Source organism: Lampetra fluviatilis, chromosome 29 (genome assembly GCF_964198595.1).
Source record: "Lampetra fluviatilis chromosome 29, kcLamFluv1.1, whole genome shotgun sequence".
NCBI classification, from domain to species: Eukaryota; Metazoa; Chordata; class Hyperoartia; order Petromyzontiformes; family Petromyzontidae; genus Lampetra; species Lampetra fluviatilis.
This window is the reverse complement of record NC_136303.1, coordinates 1,799,371-1,824,618: the sequence shown is the minus strand read 5'-3', so window position 1 is coordinate 1,824,618 and position 25,248 is coordinate 1,799,371. Positions and strand designations below refer to the sequence as shown.

The following is a 25,248-nucleotide window of genomic DNA, read 5'->3' as shown; positions in this document are numbered from 1 at the left end:
CTACAGAGTAGATAGGCAGCGTTTTCCCTCCAGTCCTGCCACAGCTAGTAATGTTCACCGCATGATAGTCAAACTGATATTTTAAATTCTCTGAAGTGGATTTTAACCAAAATGTAGAAATACATTTAATTCCATCAATTGATGTGCATGTGCGTGTGTGTGCAGTCATTAGTAACTGACATGAGACCATCGATTCGCCACATTAATGGCCAGCAGATTAAACCCACATTGCTTTTATGGCTTTATTTTGGCGATTTCGAAAACGTCTTTTGGTTTGGCCATGTTTGTTTCTTGTATTACGGAGTTAGACTGATGGCCTTAATCTAAGTTGTCTTGTGGTTGTTGTTTGACTTGCATCCCACTGGGATTTTTGCACACAGCGTTGGTGTACGGTGCTTTTTCTGTTTTGTTCCTGGATTTTTCTGTTTGCGCATAGTCACATAGTCACTTTAAGATGTTTTCTTGTTTTTGTTTTTTGTTTGTTGCGGTTGCACCCGATTCAAGAGCCGAATGGCTCACAGGGCTATACCACATAAATGAAACTGAAATTAAAAAAACGAAAACTGAAACATCCAAACCTTGGATCTCAACATCGCCCAACAAACTCTTTTCTCCGACCTCTTGAGCCACCCAGCCACCTCGGCAGTTCCGTGTTCACAACGCGATATTAGCCACCGAAGCGACCCCCCCCCCCCAACTCATCGCGTCAAACCGAGTCGTGACGTTTCCACGGCGTTGTTGATCATTGATAATCCTCGGCGTGATTGGTTGAACCTTGCCATGGACCTTTGCTCGAGACCTTGCCAGAAGTTCGTAAACAAGAACGGAGGTTTTGGTCCTGCTCCATGCCCAGCCCCGCTGCCGATTTTCTTTAAATACGGGGGACAACCCCCTGGCTGCCAAGGAGGGCACGGGGGAGACCAGGACACGATCACACAAGGAGCAGTCACTGGATCGAGATGGGTCTCAAGGCGCTGCTGGTGGCTGTCGTGGTTATGATCGCCCTCTCGGGTCTGGGTAAGCGAGCGCATGGCTTGGGAATGAGCGAATGTGTTTTGACGAATGGCATCAGTAAGCGCGTGCTGCCACAGCTGTGCGAGTGGGTGTCTGTGGATAGTGAGTCGTTTGGCTAAAGTGTGTGTTCAATCTTACACGGGAGTTGAGTGAATGTATGAATAGCGAGACTGTAGTGTGTGTATGTGTCTTTGTCCGACATGTTCAATTCCTGTCCACTCCTAGCATCAAAATACGTGTTAATAGCGAGTCACGATGGCGTGTATGGGGAGTTAACAGTTAACAATTGCTTTTAACTGTGCACATGTTTAACGAGTGTATTAATCGTGAGTGAGTTATGGCACCACTAAGATCCTGGGTTCGAACCCAGGTTTCAGCCGTTCGGGATTCAATTGGGTTCTGAACTGTAGCAGGTTGTCTCGGCGCAATAAACAGATATTTAATTCAGAATCAGAATCTTTATTTAAACTGATGAGCTATGAAAACGATCACGTAAAATGTTATGCACCCACAAAGGAGACCAACACACAGAAAATCGGCTTGGCATGTAACGAATATTACAAAGGTTTTTGGATTAGATCGCGTTATTTATAAATGTGTCGCAACCCTCCACCACCCGACACGGCCAATCAGTAAAAGAAAGGAATCACGTTGACTAAAGACAAATAGTTCACTTATTTTGCCAACCGGTGTGTTGAAGAGTGAATCCACAATATTTAGGAAAAAAATGCGAATACGACGTTTCGCTGGTCATTCCATCCAGCATCATCGTCCAATTTGCCAGAATAACGAAGCCCTCCACCTGCTCCCGGTCTTAAAGAGCGGCAGGGTGACGTCATCATTTAACCCAATCAGATTTATAAATAACGCGATGGAACCCAAAAACCTTTATTATGAATAATATTGGTCGCGAAAGCCTACGTGTTAAACGAACATTACAGTCTGTCGCAGAGCGGGTGGGGTGGGGTGGGGGAAGGTATTGCCTTCTCGTGTAAACCACATCACTTGAAGGGATCTCACGAGGTAGTTCTGGGAGATCCTCTTCCGTGGACCGTTCTCCAACACGCGGAGCTACACCGCTCTGCAAGAGCTCCGAAGTGATTAAGAATGACAGCGATGACACAAATCGGGATAACATTGTGGATCAATATCAACATAAACGTGTTACTGTCGTGTTAGCCGACTGTTGCATTGCATTACATTTCTAAGTTTACTCGGTTTGTTTTCTCAAACTTCCAATTTGTCTCCCCCTGCCGTTTCCGTTAACTTTCTCCGCCCCCCCCCCCCCTCTATATATATAATGTCTCACGACAGAGGCGTTGTTTCCGTGTCTCTCTCTTACTTCTAATTTCTCCCCTCCTGCCGTTAACTATTTATTCAAACTTCAAACTTTTCACTTAACTTGAAAATTAGCACTTTCACACCTGATGACGGTTGCTTGTGTTGCAATTGAAACGTCGTGTATGCCATTCTTTTTTTTTCTTTTCTTTCTACGTGACTTTACCGAAAGAACCAAAGAGTAATTCCTGCAGTCACGAAAGCTTCACATCAAGTTTCTAAACGTGTTGTTTACAGTATTGGCGTATACGTTGGGGCTGTGGAGACTGTTTGAGGAGTGCATTAGAGCATACACTCATCTCAATACGACTAAAACCTTGCATTCACCGTGAGATGCGAGTGAATGTGTTCATGTTCGGAGTTCGTAGTCGGATTGTTCAACGATTATTGGTATACCGACAATTGCGCTCAAGACTTCTCTCGTTCGAACCACAAGGCGCGTGCGACCCCACTTGGTCAGCCAGAGCCATCATCTGAAGGCACCAGCGGCAGGTCTAAATCACCACGTGGTATATTTGCCATAATTGAACAGATTAAGAAGTTAAAGTGGAGCCCTGCAATTGCTCGCTCACGCCACTGCTGGGAGGACCTCCCATTATGGTGAACTCTAAGAGGGCATTTCGACTTCCACGCTTTTACCAGATGTGTTGAAAGAAGTGGGCATACCCACATTTCCCCCCACAACCTGTAACCTGCCAATCGACGGAGATGGGGGGGGGGTTAAGGAATGTGTCCATCGTGTCATCGGCTGCTCTGGGAGATCGAATCAAACTGGCAACCTGTGATTGCATGCCAAGTGTGCTCACCATCACACCATGCAGCACCCTTAACAGTAGAACGTTTACTTTCCCTCGTCTATAATTCACACTCCTGTCGTGTTTTGTATAACTTGTAACGTTCTGACCTGCCCCGACTGGACATGTGAAAAAATACCTTTGGAGCTCATCCGATTCCTCCAGTATATTGTTAGGTTTATTGATTAAAACTAGAAAAAAAATACGTGTGTCCAACCAGGAGACTTTTTTTTAATCCTTTATATTAAGTTCGCTTGCTTGCTTACGACCGTGCAAATCTTTCGGTCGTTTTTTAACCCACTTCCCGTGATCCAATCGAGCCGACATTTTGCACACAGACTCGTTGTGCGTGACAATTAATGTTCGTGAAAAAAAATTCCCAAAATTTAACACTTTTTTAGGACAAAAATATTATATTTAATTACCAATTGCTTAATAGTGCAATGCAATCATCTGACCCATAGGTGGCAGCCATCTAAAGCCAGAAAACGAGAGGACTCTAGCCGCCACGCTTGTAAAGGATTTATAGTGAAAAACTTTGTTTTTACGGGTTATACTTGTTAACCAATGTATTGTTTTGAAATACGAGCAATGCAAAATGTACACGGATTTAACCACTTCATCTCCCCCATCCATCCACAATCGTCACCCCCCCTTCCTCCCCGCTCCATCTCCACCACTCGCAGCAGAGTGCGCACCGGCCACAGAGGACGACGAGGTGCAAGTCAAGGGTCCTCTGGATAACGTCCTGGCCCAGGCAAGAGACCTGGCAGAGGAGTACGCTGCGAAGACGCGAGAGCTGCCAGGCATCAAGCACACCATGTGAGTCAAGACGCACCACGAGACGGGAAGTGGAGCCGCGCACGCGAGACCCACCGTGGATGCAACTCTAACTCGCGGTTTTTCTTCTTGGTTCTTTCGGTAAAGTCACGTAGAAGGGAAATAATAAAATAATAAAAATAAAACATTTAATCATTCTCACGACGTTTCGGCCACAACGCAAGCAGCCGTCCTCAGGTGAAGAACAGGTCTGTCGGAAAGACACCGTCTGAATGACGCTCTTTCCGACAGACCTGTTCTTCACCTGAGGACGGCTGCTTGCGTTGTGGCCGAAACGTCGTGAGATTTTATTTTTATCATTTCCCTTCTACGTGACTTTACCGAAAGAACCAAGAAGATCAATCCCTGCAGTCACGAAAGCTTTAAATCGAAATCTAACTCGCGGTGTCAACTTTTGTGTTATGGCTGCAGAGATATGTTCCAGAAGGGAATCGACCTTGTGGGGCCGTACGCTCGGATCTTTCAGGACCAGATGATCCACATGTGGCAATAAAAATTAAAGAGGACCGGGCCATCCAACCACAGAACGCTCATCGCTGCCTTTCGACAAAGCGGCACGTGGGACCAAGAGCTGTGCTTGGACGACTTCCGACTCAATATGCCTTGCCCCCCCCCCACCACATTCGCGCACTCGTTAAGGTGTTATAAGACTTGTTTTGGAGCAATGCTTTGGAACGATAGCACTAGGAATGATGCACCGACGCAGCTATTCAATACACTAACGGGTTGAATCACGATTTGACCTTTCACATCGTGGTTAATAGCTGCCCCAGCTTAAGAATTCAACTCACTTCATTTAGAAACTCCGCTTAAAGAGCGCTCCGTTTGGATTTTAATCCGTAATTAGCCGTGCCGGATCAACGCGCCAACCCCCAAATCACAGCCACCTCGTAGTCTAGACTGCGGGTTGATGCGAATTACTCCACACAACATAAGTGAACATTATTTGTACATGTACAATTCAATGCACGTTTTGAATGTAAGAATATTTTGAAATAAATGTAAAGTTATATGCCTCACACTATTGCAGTGTCGTCACGTATCGTAATGTACCTCGATTTGTTTAATAAAGTATTTTTGACTTACCTGCTTCATCCAAGTGGGGGCTATGCAGGTTACACAAAAACAAAAATGACCGATGAAATACAAATGGGCATGGACATAATGTTAAGGATTGAGCTAGGAGAGGCAGACAATAATTGCCAGTAAAATAGAACGGTTTGCCAATAGAAACCACAAGAAATGTGTAGCACCTCTGCCCATGTTCACACGGCAAATCTGACCAAGAGAAGTCACTCTGTGGAACAAGGTGCTAAAAAAAGGACCATTGCCACAGAATGGCAAATTTGTACGGATAGATTACAATAAAAAGTCACTAAACTTTGGATAAATACCCTTTCATACAAGCAGATCCATACACTGCAGCTGCCAATAACACCTGGTTTATAGGGCTACGTTGTGGGGCAGCAGAGGGTATGATCGCAAAACCCATTATACTGTACGAGGACACCACCGTCGATGCTCCCCCATTCACCAAACCGCTGGTGAAGTATGGTCAATTAACTCCAGACCTTCAAGTGAGCTGTATATGTACATAGGTCCACAAGGCAAAATGGCAGCTTAAAGTCTTGTTTTATTTTGGCCTAATTAAGGAGTACAAAGGACGTGGAAACAACCTTCGAAAAACAGCTGATCTTTCAGGATGAAATCCAGATTAAACGCGTGCGTGTCACTTTAAACTCAATAGTACTCGGTGTAATGCCCAAATAAGTAGGTTACACATTGACAAGCAAGGTGGGGAATCCGTGGCAATAACAGGCCACATTTATATCTCAACCGGTGCCGTCCACTAGTCTGGGAGAAAGTGGTAACATTCAAGCACCACATTCTCACCAGGGCAAATTTTTGATTTGTGTTTTACTTCTCTCCAATGTGTTTTGGGTCCTACCGCATGTTGTTCGACACGTGGAAACAGTTCCCTCAATGTGAAGCGAAACACGCTGGATATGCCACAAACACGTGGTACAACACGAAAACTAAAAATGCAGAGCCATGACGCGTTCAGCCAGAACGTTTTAACAGGCCTTGGCGTCAAGACAAGAACACGACGATCACACCTTGCTTGTCAAGAGGATAACATCACATTGCACGACAGGGTGTCACGTTTTCTTCTCCCCTTTAAGATGGGTTGTTAATTTAAAAGCAAGCAAATATTTGCATCACAGTAACCACACGGCTCTATATCCAAAGCCAATTTAATTTAAACAAAAAATGAAGCCAGACAGTGACAGGCAGACTATATAACCACGTTTCCAAAAGCATTTTGTAACAAGGAAACCACAATTATTTTGCCTTGCCACTTTTTAAGATTGTTTAAATGCAATTACTAATGATGCAAACATGTGCATATTTGCAGAGTGGAGTCAAGACTGTAAACCACACATTTGCAGTGTATAACGGTTGCAAAAGCTTTGTTGAAAGGTAATTACGTGGTTTCACTTAGTGCTGGTCAGAAGCCAGCACAAAGGGTGACAAGCTTAAGATTTCTGTATGAGGTGGCCCCATCCAACAGCAGCGAATCATTGAGCAGGCAAAAGTAAACCCAAATTACTTGCGCCGGTGTTTAAATTTGGTTATCCCGTTTTAACATTGGATAGAAAACATTTACCGTTGGCTGGGTCACCCACTCACAATTACTTTACTCCCCCCCCGCCCCTGCTTACCCCCCCCCTCTTCCCACCCCCCCTTTCAAACCTACCCAAGCCCAATTTCATCTTTTCAAAAACAGGGGACCAAAATAAATTGGCATTTCTTTTTAATTTTGCCCATGGAAACCTAACCAAACACAATCTCCCAATTATGGCCCCTAACCCCACCCCCCCAAAAAAAAAGTTAACCTGACTGAACTTCAATAAACTATCAAGAGAAGTTTCCAACCTGTCACAAGCTGAAGTTCAGTCAGGACCCACAGGTTCCAGCCTCCACAACAAGATCTTTCCATAGGAAGTTGCTCGCAGGAGGAATGAGGTGCACTCAGGCTTGCAAAAAATTTCGACGGGGATCAGAGAACCAAACGACAAATGCGGTAGGAGACAGTCCAGTGGTGCGGCATTGGGTTCCACAAGTGCACCTCTAGTAACAGTGGCCGTGCGCAGAGGGGAAAGTGCTTCAAACAGATTCCTCCTGCGAGTAACACATTCCTTTAGCTCACCACCTGCCGCTCTTCGTTTGCGTGGGTCTCAAACAACGAGGGCTCTTCCCCTTGGCTTCTGGGCTGCGACTTCAGGGCGCAGAGCCAGACCAACCTCTTCAATAAAAATAATAAAAGGTGAAAACAAAAGTGGTTGTGAGATGGGAGCACGAGGTTTCATCGCCCGCTGCCAAACGCGGTGGTTGAGGATGAGGAAACCTTGTGTGCCAGCTCACACGCGCGCGTCTTTTTGCACACGCGCCTCAGAACATCTCACGTTGTTAGGGTCGGCGTTGGCAGTGACGCCACTTTAAAAAAACGCCATTGGCATTCGTTACCACAAACTGCTGCAAAAAACTAGCCTCGATCTACTTAGAGCTTTATGCCGCATGCGCATTTGCTCGAGATGCCGAAATGTTTTGCTTCAGAGAACTGTGAATGAATGTGCTGTGGCCGCCTTACAAACAAGTAGATTAGTTGAAACGGCTCTCAATGTTATGCTAATACTTTGATGGTTTAAGTTTTGCACAAGTGAAAGCCCAAGTGAACGATTATTGTCCGAATGTTTCGCACCTCATTGTCAACCTCTAGGTAGGTCATACAAGAAATGCGTATACAACTGGCCAATGATACTCCAAACAAGCACGTGCACATTTGAATTGGCAACGAGTTTAAGAACGGGCATTCGACTTCTCCCATTTCAAAACTCTGGTAGCTGGCGAATATTTTAAATTCTCAAAGTTGAAAATGGTACAGCTGATGCAAGTGGTCGACCAAAAAACAATTTCTTCCTCCTACCGCTATATTCTTTTTTTTATAAATGCAACAGCCCACAACGATCGCCTAAATGCGGGCTTGTGCCCCAAAAAAGTGCAATACATCCAAACGAGCTGGGTTTCTTCTCACAGTTAGGGAATACATCTGTGCGCCATTTACTGCTCCCGTCGGCGGGACAGCCCGCTCACGGCAGCAGCAAGCTTCGGAAACGCGCAGAGTCCACACGCTTCTGTACAGTACAGGGGCGCTGGTGGTCGGTGCTCAGCCTGCCAGGGCCTGCCCATGGCGTGTATTGCAACGGTTGAAGACCACAGCCTGGGCATGGTTGAGCACCAAAAACGAGCGCATGGCAGGGGCTGGGGAGTTGTGATCATATAAAAACAAATAACACTCTTGCATTTCTGTACAGGAAGATGAGCGAAGGGAAAAATAAAATTATCCACAAAAACAAAAAAACGGAAATAAAAATTATGCACACGCGTTGCCGTTTGAAACCGCAGCCGACTGCACTAGAATGAACCTGGGGGCACAGGCGCAAAGAGAAGAGTGCAAATTAGTGCAGCTTTTAGAAAGACAGCTCTAAACTTGAGAAGCCAGGGGCCAATGCTGGCCAGGCCCACCTCCTCCCCTTATGCCAAAAGTGGCTGAAGCTTCAGAGGACACACACGTGGCTGTGGATGCCCGCCCATGCGCAAAACTCCGCTGTGGTGCAGGGGTGCCCACGAAGACCATTTGCAGGAAAGTTTTTAACATCGAGTAATCGTGGCTCCATTTAGGGCTTCCGTGTTGCTATGAAGCAAGAGTGCGCACTCGCTGCACAAGGTTGCAAGTGCACCCGCGTGATCCTCCACATGCTCAACTTCAGGGGACCTTTTTCGCCAAGGCTCACAAAGACCAACGTGCAACACACACACGCATTTTAACTCCCCCAACAGTTGAATGTGAATTACTGCTGCAACTGCAACGTGCCAAATTCTCACAAGTTTTCAAAAATTGTCAGCCACAATATTTACAACTCATGAAGCTTGATCTTTGCACCACTTGTCACGTACAATTGTGGTAAAATTTCACAACCATCAAAGCATTGCCATCATTTTCCAAAACGCCAAGAGCTAAGATTGGGGGCATTTTAAAACACGTGCATGGATGTGGTTTTGTTTCCGTTTGCTAGCCAGCCGAGGCCTTGAGCAATTATTTGGACGTTATTGTTAAATAAAACTGTTAATGCCTTACGCCCAGACGCAACTAGCAACACATGGGCCCCATCGCCAAACTGCAGAATGGACATGTTGCGCATGACCGGGCATCCAGGATGTTATTTACAAATGTACACTATTTACACAACGGTCCTCAGCTTGCCTGCAACACCATTTTAACAGCCATCTCTGGAGCATTAACAGGGACTTCTTTTTTTAATGATTTTTTTTTTGCCTTTCTTCTTTTTTCCCTCCCCTCCATTTTCTCTTCTCCGTTTTTTCAAACCAACAATTGTCCTCGTTTTCAGCAGGTTGCAAGGCCAGGGAGACACCACAACTCGGCTGCATAGTGTATTGCGCTTGGAGGCGGTGCCACCTTGCAAGTGTTCGCTGCCCTGTGCTGCCCGTGGTCTCCATGGCATCAGGTCCGTTTCAGCAGAGAAGCTCCCCCAACATCGCGTATGCCAACGCAGGCAAGCTGCCTGGCCCAGGACCACCCTTGTAAGCTGGTTTTTTTTAAATATCCATTCAGTTTGTTAAGGGATTTTTGTCTTTTGTACTTTTGTAATAGTCCAAAAATAACAATAACAACATTAAAAAACACAAGATTTGTTGTCGTCTTGTAACTCCAGAGGGCTTCCAAGTCAGTCGCGCTTGAGCACGCAAGCCTCTTGAACAGGCAGGCGCCGTCACGCCAATCCATTCTGTGAGCGCGATAAGAGCAGCACGAGCCACATTGCGGCATCTGCTCAAGGTTCCAAATCCCAGCGGCCGGGTGTTTCGCCCCACTGCCACATCTCATCTTTTGCACAATGCTTGCAGTATCGGTCAGTAAGGCACTTTTGTGCAAAAAATTATATTGTAGCACAGAAGTAACGGTCTAAACAGCAGGAGGAAAGGAGGGGGCTAAATTAATTCTTGAAGCTTTGAATGACAGACCTCCCAGAAACCCTACGCTCGTCACCATGTTTGTTTAAGAATTGTATGGTGATTAATTTTAACAGAAGGAATGCACTCCCAAATGCTGATATTTCTCTTATATACCTTCCAATTAAAATATTTTTGAAATAAGCAGTTGTAAATAAAAACTTTAAGGGGGCAGCGAAGTGTAACAATAAAAAAAAGCTGTGGCACGCCTCCAACATAAATGTCTTCTTGGAGGAAGCGTGCAGGATGCCTGAGGGGGGGGGGGGGCAGAGACGGAACAAATTAAACAAATCACCGAGGGGCATGACAACCACATACAAGCAAACGACTGCAAATGGAGAGAGCCAAGCACAACCACGAGAATATTGTTCTTGTTACTTACATCAACAAAGGTTGTTAATTTCCAATTTAGCATGAATTGCCATTTTGGCATTTATTAAAACATACCTTCTTCTAAGTTACATCACAATAAGCTCAGATGAGCATTAAGTATGGCCAAACAAGTCGCATGCTCAACAGCGAGGCCTCTATCCAGCAGTGTTGACAAAAGGCCTACAAGTTGTTATAAACTATGGGAGGTATACCCCATCATTGGATTCCCCCCCCCCACCCCAACTTGAACTTCACCTCCCAAAGACGGGTTTTCCTCCTGCCCCATAGTCCCCCCCCCCCCCACCCCGCCCCCCACGATCATCGTACACTATTCCCTCATCCCCTACCCCACAGCAACACCCTCTCAAGTCTCCGCACACCACCTTCACACCCGTGGGTATAGGCCTGTGGCCGTCCCGCAATAGGGCTCCCCCCGCTGCACCAACGTAGCGACGCCAACACCCACCCTCGACTTGTCTTAGGGCTGCTGCTGCGATGGCGGCTGCTGGGCTGGCTGCTGTGTGCTGCCGCCCTCATCCGGCTCACTGTGGAACTCGGCCACGTACAGGCTCTTGTCAATGGTGCCCGGGATGGGCTTGATCTCGGTGCCCAGCTGCTCCTCGATGCCCTTCAGGTTGAAGCGGTCCTCGTACGTGATCAGGTTGATGGCCAGGCCCAGGTGGCCATAGCGGCCTGACGAGTTAGCACACACAGAGTCATTCAGCAAATTGTCAGTGTTCTACCCCTCTCCGAATTCCATTTAGTTTTTTTCCATTAGCATCATGTAAAAATCAAATTCAAATAATGTCACAATCGTACCTATTTGTAAAGGGAATGGCCCGCAAAAGCAGAGGCACTCAATTCTTCCCTTTCGCAAGGGGGCACATTTTCCCCATTCCCACTGTAATCACAGGTGGCTTTTACCCAGATTCACACAGTATCTCAAGCTGCTGGCTCAGAACTCGTAACTACTTAGAGCCAGGGGTTGAGTGCTGATATGTGCAGAGTGCTTAGCTAGAGCTGGGATGATTCGTGGATTAAAAATTGTAGGACTGCTTTCATGGTCAACTTGGGCTCTTTTAAAAAATGGGGGCCACCCCCACATCCTGCCTCTCAAAAGACAGGTCTCCTACAAACAATGCTGAGCACAATATGGCCGATTATGCAGACATCAAACCTCAACCGACCTTCCCATCCAGTAGCACACGTGGGAAGGATTTCCTTATAAATTTTTAAGCACAGGTCTTCATCCCATTAGTCTAGTTACCTAAACAATAATCGGTAGAATAATTTCAGGTTGGATAGACCAGCTTAATAGGCCAGTATTTTACAGCTCTACACAAGCAGTGGGAACAGTGCTGGTTAAATGTTGCCACAATGTTGGCCCCAAGAGCCTGTGCTCCCCCTACCACCTCCAGTGAGTGCAAATGCACAAACATTGCCGGTTATACGTATAAAAATGTAATGATGGGTATCTCGTGTCCTTACCGGAACGGCCAATGCGATGCAGGTACGTCTCGGCATTCTTTGGGAAGTCAAAGTTGATGACCACATTCACAGCCTGAATGTCAATTCCTCGGGTGAACAGATCTGAAAGTTCATATTGAAATTGACTTTAATTTACCCACACAAAGGTCAAGCAACACCATACTTGCTATTCGATAAAATAAGGCTATTTCTCCTGAAAAGTGTGACTTTTTAAAAAAACATATACAAAAGGTCCTGCATTTGGATAACTATCCAATTAATTTAAGGGTTTTGCAAGTGGTAGAAAACATGAGAACACCTATCACGCATGTGTAGTGAATATAACCCTGAAAAAAAACCCACAGAAGGCCCATGGAACCCAATGCTGTTGTCACCACCTGGCTCTTGCAGTCCAGTGGATTGAGTTGCACAACTCGCCACGATTCATAAACCCTCGACAACAAAGCATTGGAATAAACCCCACCATTATATTTTTCATTTAACATGTTGGTATCTATATGCAAATCATCCCTCCAGTCACTAAAATGGGTATCACTGGTAAAGTGATCGTCCTTTGGAATGTGGAATATCCACAACTCTGGGCTGTAAGAGATCATCACTACCTCAAAGTTCATTTGACCAATAAATAGCATCGACTACATTGTTTAAAATGTAAAAAGGTACAAGAGAATGGGAAATACATAAATGTACAATCTCTACTTTTTAAGTTTCGTTAAGAGTGTGACCGGACCCAGGGTGAGCACTGTTGTAATCGACAAGGTCACAACTAAATAGTGTAAAATACCAGAGTACAACAGTGCATATCCAGACATGGCAGAGATGCCATTGCAAGCCATGCGATTAATTCATTTAAGGGAATGGACAGGTGTACACAGCCTCGGTGACAAGATTGAGTCCATGGTGACGCTGTATCTAGTTTTGAAGCCAGTGAGGCAGCGAGCTTACCGGAACACACCAGGTTCCGACATTCTCCCCTCCTGAAGTCGTGGAACACACGATTACGATGCTCCTGCAGAAAGGAAACAAACCAACAAAAACACACGTGTACAGCCTTTTGTTAAACCACTTATGGATCAAGGCCTCCCCATACCATGTCATTAATGAGGGTGGTTTGACAAGACTTCACCATGCTAAGTTACTGCTGGTTGGTGAAGGCCAGGAGCAGATGTGGGAAAAGTACAGGACAATGGATTTTTCCAAAATGTAGCTCCAGCCTAATATGCATGAACACCCATCCAAAGGCTATCCAGGCTCAAACCTTGCTTAACCTCAGAGATCGGAGATCAAAAAGCAACGTAAGAAAATTACAATAAAATAATGAGAGGACCACTCCTCACCATTCCACAGCGTGATGCAAATACCCCAGTCCTAAAAAAACTCTACAAGGTGTCTCAGCCAAGTTGTGTGGCAGTTTTGCCACTATTTAAGAACCGAATGGCAGACGCACCTGCTTCATCTTGGCGTGGATATAAAAGCAAGAGTAGCCGAGCTGTGTTATCTTCTTGGCCAGCAGCTCCACGCGCTGAGTTGAGTTGCAGAAAATGATCGACTGATTGATCTGCAGCTGTGGGAATGGAAAAAAAGATAAGGATTAGAAAAAAGCACAAGGGAGGATATAGATAAAAGGGCAGATTCCACTCCACTCAGAACACATTACATTTAAAAAAAAGTACCTTTAACTGTTGAGGAAAACCTGGGTAGAAAACAAAATGGATTTCACCGCATTTGCAAAAATGCCAGTTCTAAACTGCTAAACTACACCATAAATTAAGTGACAAACCTATAACAGGCAAGTTGACTTCCAAACATCCTCACTTATGGACCAGTTTCCATGACTTTTTTTACATCAACTTGCAAACACGAACTTGCATTTGCACACTAAACCGCATAACTATTGTATTCAGCGAAGCAATCCTCCACGAGATATATGGTCACAGCAACCAGCTGTGAGTGTGCGGGTGCATTCCCCCATGTGTGGAGCGGTAGCGCAACCGGGGAGTGCGCTTCGCAACCAACCCGGCTACCCAAGTTAGATTCCCATTCATGACCAACATCAGTGACGATTATTTGAATGGATCCTGGCCTTTCGAGGTCGACTTGGCCTCAAATGAGTACCTGGTGCATGCAGTGTTGGCCACAACCTCTCTTGTGCCATGCCTGCCTTCATAGGCGCTGCTTGATAACAGTACTTGCCCCTACAGCCTGTCAAGGCTATAAAAGGGGATTATTTATATTTGTTGTGTGTGCACGCATGCACAATCATGGAGACTCATTATGCCCCTTCTTATATTCAAGCCACCATCAGGACTCCAGGAAAGTGAAAATGTTAACGGATTGTTTAACATTATGTTATTTTAGGTTTTAACTACCAAACGGTATTTATTACAGTATTATAAGCAAACGTACAATATTTATTCTTATTTACGAGTTTAACAATGCGCCCCCTTTTTGTTGAACCGTAAACACATTTTATAAAACACTAACCATGTGCATTTGAAAAAGGACATTGCGTTCCGTCTTGCCAACGGATCTCAAGAACGGAACCTGTTCGCAAGTTGAGAACTGCCCGAACTGCCAATTCAGCCATTGGCTCTCAAACTAGCCTGGGATCAATTTCTAGAGCAAGTTTTAAAAAATTGTCAGCCACAATATTTCCAACTCCTAAAGCTTGATCTTTGCACCACTTGTCACGTACAATATGCCCAATGTTTCATACAACTTCTTGAGATGTGGCCGTATTTTAAATTATATACAAATATAAACGGTTGTCAATTACCTTGTGCCCAAAAAAATCAGACTTCCAGGGTTGGGGACATACATTTACAAACGTGAACATGTGCGAGGGCCCATACCTTGGAGAAGAGCGTGTTCAGACAGTGCACTTTCTGGCGCTCATTGACGTAAGCGTAGAACTGTGTGATGCCCTTCAGAGTGAGCTCCTCCATCAGGTTTATCTCGTACGGCTTCTGCAGGTGCCGATTCTTGATGGATCAGAAACAAAACATTAACATCAAGCCAGACAGTTCTTGCAGTTGAGCTTCATTTTGAATTATTTATTGCATTGTCAGTTTCATCAATCACCACCTCATATATTCCATATTCACCAACTAGTAACCGATCATCGTAATTTACAGCAATTGTCAATTAATTGCAGGATAAAGGCCGTCAGTCGTGGGGATTCACAGACCATATGACCAAATGTCATCACCTTGGCAAGTGCAGGTTGATTGAAGGGAGTGACCCAGGCCCTAGGACCTATTCTGATTTTGCTCACCACTGATGTTTGCGAAGGCAACAACTGAACCAAGGTCTCAAAACAATTTACAGCAGTGAGCAAGCCTTTGTATTATTGTATGTAGTTATATTTGTTGAAATATATTCCAATCTTTTTTTGTAGTGCATAGTCAAATATATAAAGATGACTGCCACTAGCAAATCAGTCCACTCCACCCCCTTATGTAACATACACATTTCCAAACCAGGGGTTTCCAACCTTTGACCTGTGGACCACAGCTCAATTCAAAACATGTTTGCAGACCACTATGTGCTGACAAATATGGATTTGAGAAAACACCAACAGCTCCATGGACTGTTTACCAGTCTTGAAAAACACTAGGTCCACAAACCTAAAGATGGGGAACTACTGGTTTGAACCCCAATTAATGTACATATTAGATGTGTAACAATTAATCAATCGATATATTCTAATGGCCCCCTATATATACATTACATCCTGGAAGAAAATGTTTTTCAGTTCATGTGGGTTGTCATGTGTTCTTATGCTTCTGGCAATGCCAGTCACAATTGTTAAAAGAATGTTCTTGAATCAAACGACAACTCCATATCATCGATTCCTGAGGGAATTAAATGTTAAGACCCTTCGTTCATACCAGGGTTGCTTAAATGTGGCGATATGCTAGATCACACAATACAAGACCAATAATGTTACATGATGATTATAGGTTAATGCTTTTTGACCTTCATTTTCTAACAAGTTTTAAATAGAGTTCACAATATAGACCTAAAAAAATAGCCATTGCCAATTTAAATGCTTTGAAAAACGTTTCATCGATTGCATGATGGTTATATGACGTCACCATTTCCTGTAGTCCGTTTTTTTACTTATTTATTGTGTAACTGACAGTGGTATACAAGTGTGATAGAATGGAAAATAAGACTTACTATAGCAGGTGTATTTTGATTGAAAGCACCACCAAAAATTTGCCAAGAGTTTCAAAACTGATAGCCATAATTGTAGTATTGTGAAAACTGATATTGTATTGTTGAAAAAAGCTATCGTGGCAAAGCAAGCATCGCAGAACCACACACGTTGGGGGAAGTGGTACAAACTCTGCAGGGAGGCTCACCATGAACTTTTGCACACTCAGCGGGAAGGTGGCGGAGTACAGCAAGATCTGGCGGTTGCGCGGCATGGCACGGATGATGTCATCGAGCATCTGCACAAAGTCCTGCGACAGAAGCTTGTCGGCCTCATCCAGCACAATCATCTGCACGGCATCCACTTTGGCCAGGCCCTTGTTGATGAGGTCCAGGATGCGGCCAGGTGTCGCGATTATGACGTGCACTGCGAGTGCGGGACAAACGCGGATATTGGCGACGAGGCTCAACGATGATACGACAGGCAGTGCTTGCGTCCACAAGCATTACCTTACACTTTATTTGTCAGCACAAAGTCCTTGCAGCAAAAAATGTAACTCTTGATATCCCGAATGGGAGGGGGGGGGGGTATGGCCCAGATAAAACAGATAATTTTAAACTAATATGGGTATAAAACCCATGTTTCCCTATGAAAGATGGGAATGAAAAAGTAGAATGGGTCCTGTTGTTAATACTTCCTAAAAGTAATTGGTTCTTTCGTCACGTTTGTGGAAGCACAGCCATGCTCTACGAGGCATTTGACCGCCAATGTAAAGATTTTTAATGAAAGCATGAAGAATCTGCAATCTGGATAATCTACCCACATATATGGACATTCAACAGTATACAGATGTTTCATATAGCTCTTCGTACAAGTCATAAGGTATCATGTTTAGGAGTGATTCCCACCTATCAGTGGTGGTTTGTGACATCGTAACGGATTCCCCCCCCACCCCCCCGAGTTCCCTTCACTAACCTACACTGATCATTAATTTATACAATCGACTTGGATACTGAAAATACATTTTACTTCAGAGTAAATGTGTTAATGTTTTGGCTACATAACATCAAGTTAATAGGTCACAGATCAATATTGTACAAGGTTAGTTGGTTGAAACAAAGGTATTTCTTTACTTTCGGATATAAATATATAGAATTAAAACTGTTATTTTATTGACTTACACCATCATCCTCTGCTCAATTGCATAACCAATCTTTTATAGTATTGTTGGTGACCTACTAGGGTTAGTGGTTTATCAAGACCAAGGTTAAAAAAAATCCACATTAATAACCTAAATGTGGAAACACACCACATGGTAATACGCCAGAGAAAACAAATATTTCAACTCAACAGCTTGCATCATCCATGATGCCCTACAGCGACTTAGTATATCAATGCATTTAGACGCCCAATAACACATGACATAACCACTTAACATTATTAAGGCACAGTTGGGATGTGTGAAATGTAGCCGATAGCAAATTGTCAGGATTAATCTTCACTTGAGTTGTATGAAAGCAGATTAACACCCACATCTTTACTTGCTCCACACAACTCGGCTAAACCTTGATTTGCTCCAGCTTAACAAAAGCCTACATTCCAATTAAACTGCATATGAGTGCTTAAATATACCAAGTAGAATTATCCAGGTTTTATTATAGTACAATTATCAATCTCAGAATATGGGTAATTGTTATACAGTTGTAAATATCCAAGTATAAATCGACATGTATAATAAATTACACATTTCAATTAGTTATATTATCTCGTTCGAAATGTGTTTGTTTCACCTCGATTTAACACTTTGCAATATTTTTTTGATGAATTTATTAATTCTGTCCATCTGTTATGGACAGAGGGGAACAGAACTGTTGGAAAGATGATCCAATGAACCCACCTGCAGTATAAAGCAGCGTTGCTAGGAGGGACTTTGTCCTTTAGAAACCGGACAAATTGACCAGAGTTGCCAACATTTGAGACAAAACAGAATACAAAATAATTGCAAATAACCAAATGCGGTTTGCCGCGACAGCTTCCTCCCACCTTCTACACTGCTAATCACTACCCAACGCAAATGCGTTTTGGGCAAGCGTTACATAAAGCATACATGGTTTTCATAACTTTACAACTCGTTTAGTTGTTCAAATACCCGAAATGAAACATTTGCATATCAATACATGTGGACGTGTCACGAGCCTAAGAATATATTTTCATATTGTTACATGTCATCCTTCCCTCACCTCACCTACGTTGGAAAGCTAGAGGTGAGGATAGCCTAGGCATGGATTTTCCCTTTGGCAGCAGATCTCCCCCTTGAACCGTGTACGCATGCGAGCGCTGCTCTTTACCAGTCTCGTCGAGACGTAGAATGTCGTCTCTCAGGTTGGTGCCGCCGGTGGTGGCCATGACTTTGACGCCACCCATGTGCTTGCTGAGCTCGATGCAGATCTGGCTGGTCTGCAGCGCCAGCTCACGCGTCGGCACAATCGTTAGTGCTGCCGGGGGACACACGGAGGAAATCAGAGCTATGCTAGCATCACCTTGGATGCAGCAGCCCACACAAGTCAATAAAACGTCACGATAAAATGTGGATATACGGAGCAGTGGTACTACGCTTTCATCAATTATTGGTCTACAGACCACAACCTCAGGTAGTCATGCCATCTGTGATCCGACTGGAAGCTGCCATCAGTTGCGCACTAGGGGGCGCTATGATCAGATGTGTCAAGCTTTTTTTTTTACAATAGAAAATGGTGACAGCAACCATTGCTGGTTGCAAACGCCAGTGACTATTGTTGTAAAATTGCCTTCGTGCATCGTAGCCCTCAGGGGTCGTGTGCCAACATGAACAGGTTGAGACGCACCTTGAATGTAGGGCTTCTTCATGTCCAGACGCTCTAGCAGGGGAATGAGGTAGGCTCCGCTTTTACCGGTCCCGTTCTTGGCACGCGCCAGAATATCCCGCCCAGACAGTGCAATAGGGATGCTCTCTTCCTGCAGGCGCCAAGTCAGATTTTGCACAGCAACAGTATTAGTATTCATTAAGCTATCCAGTGGCACAGACATACATTTGAAAATGTCCCCATCTAGCATGTACTCAATAATCTATTGTTTTCTGGTATTTTGTATTTCCATTTGTCCATCTCCTTCGTAGTATGTCCCATCGAGTGTAAATTAGCATATCATGCATATCATTTGCACAATTGGTCAATGGAATGTCAAAAACTATTGAGTGCTCATGTACCAATAGCCCCTACAAAAACACACCTTGTATAAAACACTAGCTTTTTTTCCCGTCCAAGGACAAGTGTATATTGCAGTAAATCTGAAATATTCAATAGAAAAAATGTTCAGCCGCTAAGGTGTGCGGCATGTGGAGTGCGCGACCTTGCGGTAGTGTAACTTTTCAAGCGGGCATGAATATTAATGAAGGGGGGGGTTCTTTTGCAGTGACGTCACACACGGTTGTCGCACTGTACTGTGTAGATGTATTTTTTACCATCACTTTTTGTAAAGAACGTCATATTTGAAGCAACTTGGCGTAATAAATGATTTAATTCATCTCGATCGTCCTCTGCGTTAGTGTAAAAATCCACCCACTCGTGAATATTAATGAGGGGGGGTGGGCCTCATGTGGAGTGACATCACACGCAGGACGGACAGACATTTCTGGGTGATTATAGGTAATTAACTTTGTAAACCATGCAGACCTGGTGTGCAACTTTTTCTACAGCGATGTACACAATATTTAATATATAGCACTTGCATGCTCAAAGCAAAATCTATGCACGTACCCTTGTTTTTACACCGCATTTGGTACAAATATATTTTTTGCTCATTATTTCAGGTCTCATTTGCACGAGAATAAAAAATGCACATTGGATTTTGAACATTTCTCAAACCGAATCGTGACCTGTCATTTGACGGGTGCGTCATTACAAGGACCAATAATACAAATGGATTTTGTTGAAAGGCCAACATCAAATTAGTTGTGCAAGTCTCAAGATGAGTTATTGGATTATGTATCGCGTACCCTACCTACTCACAATTCAATAACTCATTATGAACTGGGGTCAAGACTTCATGATTAAGTGCACCATCTTGTTTGTACCAGCAATTGCCTTAAGTAACATTTTCATAAAACTTTTAAGAAATTGTACATAATCAATATCCACCGAGAATCCAAGAGGCATGGCAATTATAAAAATACATTTTGAAGGGGATGAATCTTCACATTATGCACTGGAAAGTTCTCACCTGGATTGGAGAGGGCTTTTCCCAGCCCTTCTCAAAAATGCCCATGAGCAGCTCACGCTTCAGGCAGTAGTCCTCAAACTCGTTTCCTTTCGTGGCGGTCACGTCCTGGACACAAACAGACACCACTATTGCTCACCCTCCAGTCGCACAGATGGGTTGGGCCATGTCTTGAGCATTTCTTCTCGTGCCTTTCCAGTGGTGCATGGCGAAAGCTTGCAATGCTCAAGACGCAGCCCCAATCCAGAAGATCCAAATTTGGAATTTGACAAAATCCTTAGTGAAAGTGGGCGACCAACATGAAACAAAGCCACTTACTGAAGTCTTTACTCTTCTGTCTTTTGGTGGCAACTTCAGACCTGCCTTCCAGTCATCACCAGGTCTAAAATGTTTCACGCAAACAAAACAAATTCTTACCAAGAAAGGCTTATGGTAATCAGAATATGGTGCAACATCGTCACAACCCAATGTCACCAAAACACATAGCCCAAATGACCACTGTAAAAGTAACAATTACATTTGTCAAGTAAACAGATCAATGTTCTTCTAAACATCACGTGTCCTTCGTTTGCTTGAGCTAACACTTCAGACAATTCAGTCAGCAGAATCTCCATGTTCGAAGGAGCATGGGGTAATGCTCATCGGTTGGCAGCCAAGTGGATAAAATGACACTCGTATAGCAGGGGCAGGCTACAATGCAGTTCCCAAAAAGTGGTACTTAATATGGGCTGTGACATTGCCTGGCTCGAGCGTGGTTGCTGCGGTTAAGTTTGAATCCAGCTGCCATCCACAGCAGATGAATTAACCTTAATATGTGCATATTATTTGCAAGAGTAGGCTATTGTGTGCCAGGATGAGGGCAACAATTCGAAAATTACCAGTAACTTATTCAATTAAGATTATACTGCACAATTGTCCCCTACTGGCAGACTAATGTCCAGGGCACTTGCAATTTAGACTATTTTAGCGACCACGGAGTTAGATTGGTTGCACGGACCTCAAGACGAGGCTTTACAGTTAGTAGATCAGCCAAATAATGGCTCAACATCAGAAAAGTAATTTGGTTTTCTCTCCAACACTCATGCCACTTCGAACTGGTATTTTAGCCTATTATTTCATGCTGGCCACTACTCTTGGAATGTGCTTGTATCCACACTACGCAACCACTCTTAACTGCTGATCGACTGTGATGTACTCATTTATAAATGCTGGGTGGACAGATGTGGAGAGGATTAAAAAACGTGTCCCATTGTTTTAATTGCTGCACTGGCAGATCAAACTGCCAACATATGGATTGAAAATTCAGCAATAACCATTATACACAGCAGGATCATGTTAGTGTTGTTGAAGTTCCAAGACACAAACAAGCTCCAATCACAGATAAATACCAAGACCAGTGGTTTCCAACTTGTGGTCCGCAAAACTGAGAAGTGGCATGCAAAAGGGCTGCAGACATTTTATTGCATGGTGGCCCTCAATGTTGAGGGTTGACATTGGCCTACGAGTTCAGAAAGGTTGGAACTCAATTATGTTTTGCAGAGCTGTCCAACCAGAGCTTGAACTTCAATAGCATAAGTGCATTCTACAGATGTCAATTTTACCACTCTAATACAATTTTACAAGTCAATAAAGTAATTTCTGGAGTTAACTATGGCAAAATTAATGCCCATTCAATTGGAATCTTGTTATATTTAACAAAGCTTCAAACTCAAAGCATGAGCCTACAGCAGAGTCGTGCATGTTAGAGCCAGGCATTGAATGGCCGGCTTTTACTCGGGTCCCTTTAAAAATGTCCGCTCCTACATCCTGCCAACGAAGTTGGGGAAACCCCTACCATCCCACACGGCTGATGTGACGGTTACCAAGCCTCATCTAAAACATCAACTGTACACGTGGATATGCTGAGTCTTGTTTATATTTTCAACTTATTCGATTTATCTAAGTAAAAGCACCAATAATCCAATAACCCAGCTCTACCTCAGACCACACCAAGCACCCTTACTTGACACCGCTGCCCGCGCCTGGGTTCTGCGCCTGGGACCCTCCGTGCATGCTCGCCGACTGCAGCGCTGTCGAAGACATGGGCATCGGGCCCTTGGACTGAGACATCATAGTGGGCGCGTTCACTCGGAGCATGTTGGGCCCTGTCGAGGACCTCATCTGGCCGCCCATGCCCACGGCAACACCGTTTTCTGTGCGTGTGGCAGCCATCGTCTCCGCCCTTTTTAAGAAGTTCAATCTTGGTCGCAAATCTGCTGCTCGTCCCTCCACTCGCGGCCCCAAACAGCAGTCCCGTCAAGAATCTTCACAAGTTCATATAAATAACGAAAAGAAAAATCTTCGAAATTATATACTCTATATTGAATTTTCTTTAAAAATAAAAACGCAAAGAAATTGTCGGCACTCCGACTCTTTAAAAATCAGAGTTCGAGGAATTCAGAAATTATGAGAAATTGAGGTTTTTTTTTTTGAAGTTCGAAAGCTGGAGAACTCTTCCCGCAGCAGTCGTCTTTTGTTGTGCGTCCAAATGTCAAGAGGAGCGGTCGCGTTTCCAGAACGCGCCGGCCTCCCGTGAGGACGCTGGCAGGGAGCTCCCCGAAATCACCTCAGGAGACCTCCAACCACCGCACACAGCTTCCACTTGTCAGACTCACAAACTGCAAACACGGCACAAAATAAAATATGGCTAAAGAAGCCAAGTCAAACAAAACAGACAATGCGCCCGTTAAAAAGGAAAGACGTTCACTGCAGTTTGGGCATGACTTTTATTTTTCTAAGATCAATGAATTGGAAGATTTCTCAATATATAGTTAAGCATATAAATCATGCAGCACTCAAAATTATTAATACGAGTGGTTCTTGGCAATAACAATGTAGGAAAATTATATATAATGCTCGACTATTGATGAGAACTTGAAGGTCGAAAGTGGTGGAGGGATTCTTGTAAACAAATACGAGAACATCAGGTCAATAGACAAACATTTTTATTCTGCGGACGGACATTTAGGTCTGTTCGTTACTTCAATGAATTACCGTGTGTTTAACCTTTACGTATTGCTTTGTTATAGGTTTCTGAGGCAATTAGATTTAAACATCGATTAGCAAAGCTATTATTCTCCCAGTAAAATCCAGCCCTCCCTCAAGCGACAATGTAGCTTGGATTGTGGCCAATGGTCCCTACCAAGGTAGCACAAAAGGTCATACCAGCTGGAGACGCGTGTTAAAGCCCCCCCCCCTCTCAATCCAGTTGTGGCCTACGCACTCGCAAATCTCCGGAGGTAGGGGGCTAAGGGGTTAGGGCCAGTGACATGGCTAGGGTCAGTGGAAGGGATAGCACTTGTGAATGGTGGGCTAATTGATTAGTCAGCGGGATAACTCGTACTAATGGATGACGAAATGAAGAGGCAAAGCCAATGGAAGGGCTATAGTATGAGGGTGGCTGGGAGCAGGAGAGGACCAGTGCGACGGCTCACACTCTTGACTAATTGGTTAGGGATAATTATTTAGTGCTACTCAAAACCGCTTGCACGTTCTCCACATTGCAAAGTTGTAATATTTAGGCCACTTTGTTTCTGGTGTTTACAGTGCCCATCAGTCGAAGCACTTGCCCTCCCATGGGAGCAAAGTTTCGTAATGTTTTCAGGCAAGTCGCCTTTTTGTTGCAGCTCAAACATCGCGAGTTAAAACAGAACCTTGTTGACATCGGCATATTGGTAATACACCACAATTGTTACTAAATTTAGATACATTCGCACGCTCCCAAAGCACCCAGCGCACTGCTAAAATGGACAGCAGTTGCGTATTTTCTTAAGATGGTGGATCAGACTTGCGGAACTCCCGCAGGTTCGAAGGAACTCGGGGACAGAGCAAAGCGAGAAGACGGCCAAGTGGAGGAGATCGTGGACCCGTCTCTTTACCGAACCCGACAGAGTTTGCGTGGATTTCTGCCTCAAGCACTTCGGGGTTTCCCCCGCCCCCCCAAAAACGTTAAAAAAATTGCTCCTTAAATTGAAATTGGTTAACAATTACGACGTAGGACCCTCCCCGAATGAAGAAACGAGAGTACTCGGCGAGGATTGACTGAAATAAAACCATTCGAAGTTAACGTTTATTCGCTTGTGCAATGCAGCACAATGAGAGCCAGGAATTGCATTACGCACCATTATACGATGTTTTTTTTTGCGTAAACAACTACTGTAAAAGGCAACACCGGTGACATAACAGCTGCTACGTCCTTCCTTCTCGATGCAATCGTGTATTACGTCGGAATATTTAAGAATATTTATATTTCACATTTTAAACAGTAAAAGCGCAATAACCTAAACCCACGTCACAAACCCGGCCCACAAATTTCGCTCGACACAAAAAAAACCTCAACGCCACCAATGGTGCGCATTTTAAGCGTTTCAAACCACCAACAGTTCCCATAAAAGCGACGGGATGATAAACTGCGCTTATTTAGCCGGCAATTTTTGCTATTTTACCCCAAAAGACTGCGAATTTATCGTTGGGAGGGGACGGTCAGGAGAAGCCTCCGAGGCCCTTCGCATCCGCGTAGTACACAAACAACCAGAGGCCAGATTCGCGTCGACACAAATCCCATTTCACCGAGCATCGATCGCGAAAAATAATGTCGCCGTTTCGATAGGCAGGAAGCGCACGAACCGTACGAGACGACTGCGTCTCTCGATGAGCCGGGCTTGGGTGCGGATGGAGAAGGATTGATTTGTCTCTCGAACGCCTCTCCCTTTCAGCGGCCCAACTCCACCAACATGGCCGCTCCCTTAAGTACGTCCAACTCCCACAGTGCACCGCGGGGCCCGGGCCAGCGATGGGGCGAAGGGGGGGGTGTTTGAATGAAGGGGCGGGAGGGGGGGGACGAGGGGGAGGGGTTGAGGG

The 25,248-nt window shown here is 44.4% G+C and overlaps 1 protein-coding gene and 1 long non-coding RNA gene across 4 annotated transcripts; one reads left to right on the top strand and one right to left on the bottom strand.

The window, feature by feature from the left end:
- The first annotated feature begins 861 nt into the window (after positions 1-861).
- On the top strand, positions 862-5,071 carry LOC144942932 (uncharacterized). Of its 2 annotated transcripts, none has more exons than XR_013639426.1 (3): positions 862-1,017; positions 3,833-3,968; positions 4,398-5,071. It is a non-coding gene; the product is annotated as an uncharacterized LOC144942932 (long non-coding RNA). The 2 variants fall into 2 exon arrangements; XR_013639427.1 differs by having other exon boundaries at positions 893-1,017; positions 3,836-3,968.
- A 530-nt stretch (positions 5,072-5,601) lies between these two features.
- On the bottom strand, positions 5,602-25,169 carry DDX6 (DEAD-box helicase 6). Of its 2 annotated transcripts, none has more exons than XM_078869970.1 (13): positions 25,015-25,169; positions 22,352-23,035; positions 20,668-20,731; positions 20,353-20,457; positions 18,960-19,089; positions 18,444-18,590; positions 16,304-16,521; positions 14,789-14,917; positions 13,384-13,500; positions 12,882-12,945; positions 11,937-12,038; positions 10,915-11,141; positions 5,602-10,326 (listed from the first exon to the last, which is right to left on the bottom strand). In XM_078869970.1, exons 2-12 carry the CDS (start codon positions 22,558-22,560, stop codon positions 10,927-10,929), a joined length of 1,500 nt encoding a protein of 499 aa, XP_078726096.1. In that variant the 5' UTR covers positions 22,561-23,035; positions 25,015-25,169; the 3' UTR covers positions 5,602-10,326; positions 10,915-10,926. The 2 variants fall into 2 exon arrangements, with proteins under 2 accessions (XP_078726096.1, XP_078726095.1); XM_078869969.1 differs by having other exon boundaries at positions 22,352-23,006.
- Positions 25,170-25,248: the final 79 nt, after the last annotated feature.

Coding starts and splice junctions, on each gene's coding strand:
- DDX6 (XM_078869970.1), bottom strand. CDS start 22,560: ATGGCTGCCACACGCACAGAAAACGGTGTTGCCGTGGGCATGGGCGGC. Junction 20,732..22,351: donor GGCGCGGGCAGCGGTGTCAA/GTAAGGGTGCTT, acceptor GAAACATTTTAG/ACCTGGTGATGACTGGAAGG. Junction 20,458..20,667: donor ACAGAAGAGTAAAGACTTCA/GTAAGTGGCTTT, acceptor GTTTGTGTCCAG/GACGTGACCGCCACGAAAGG.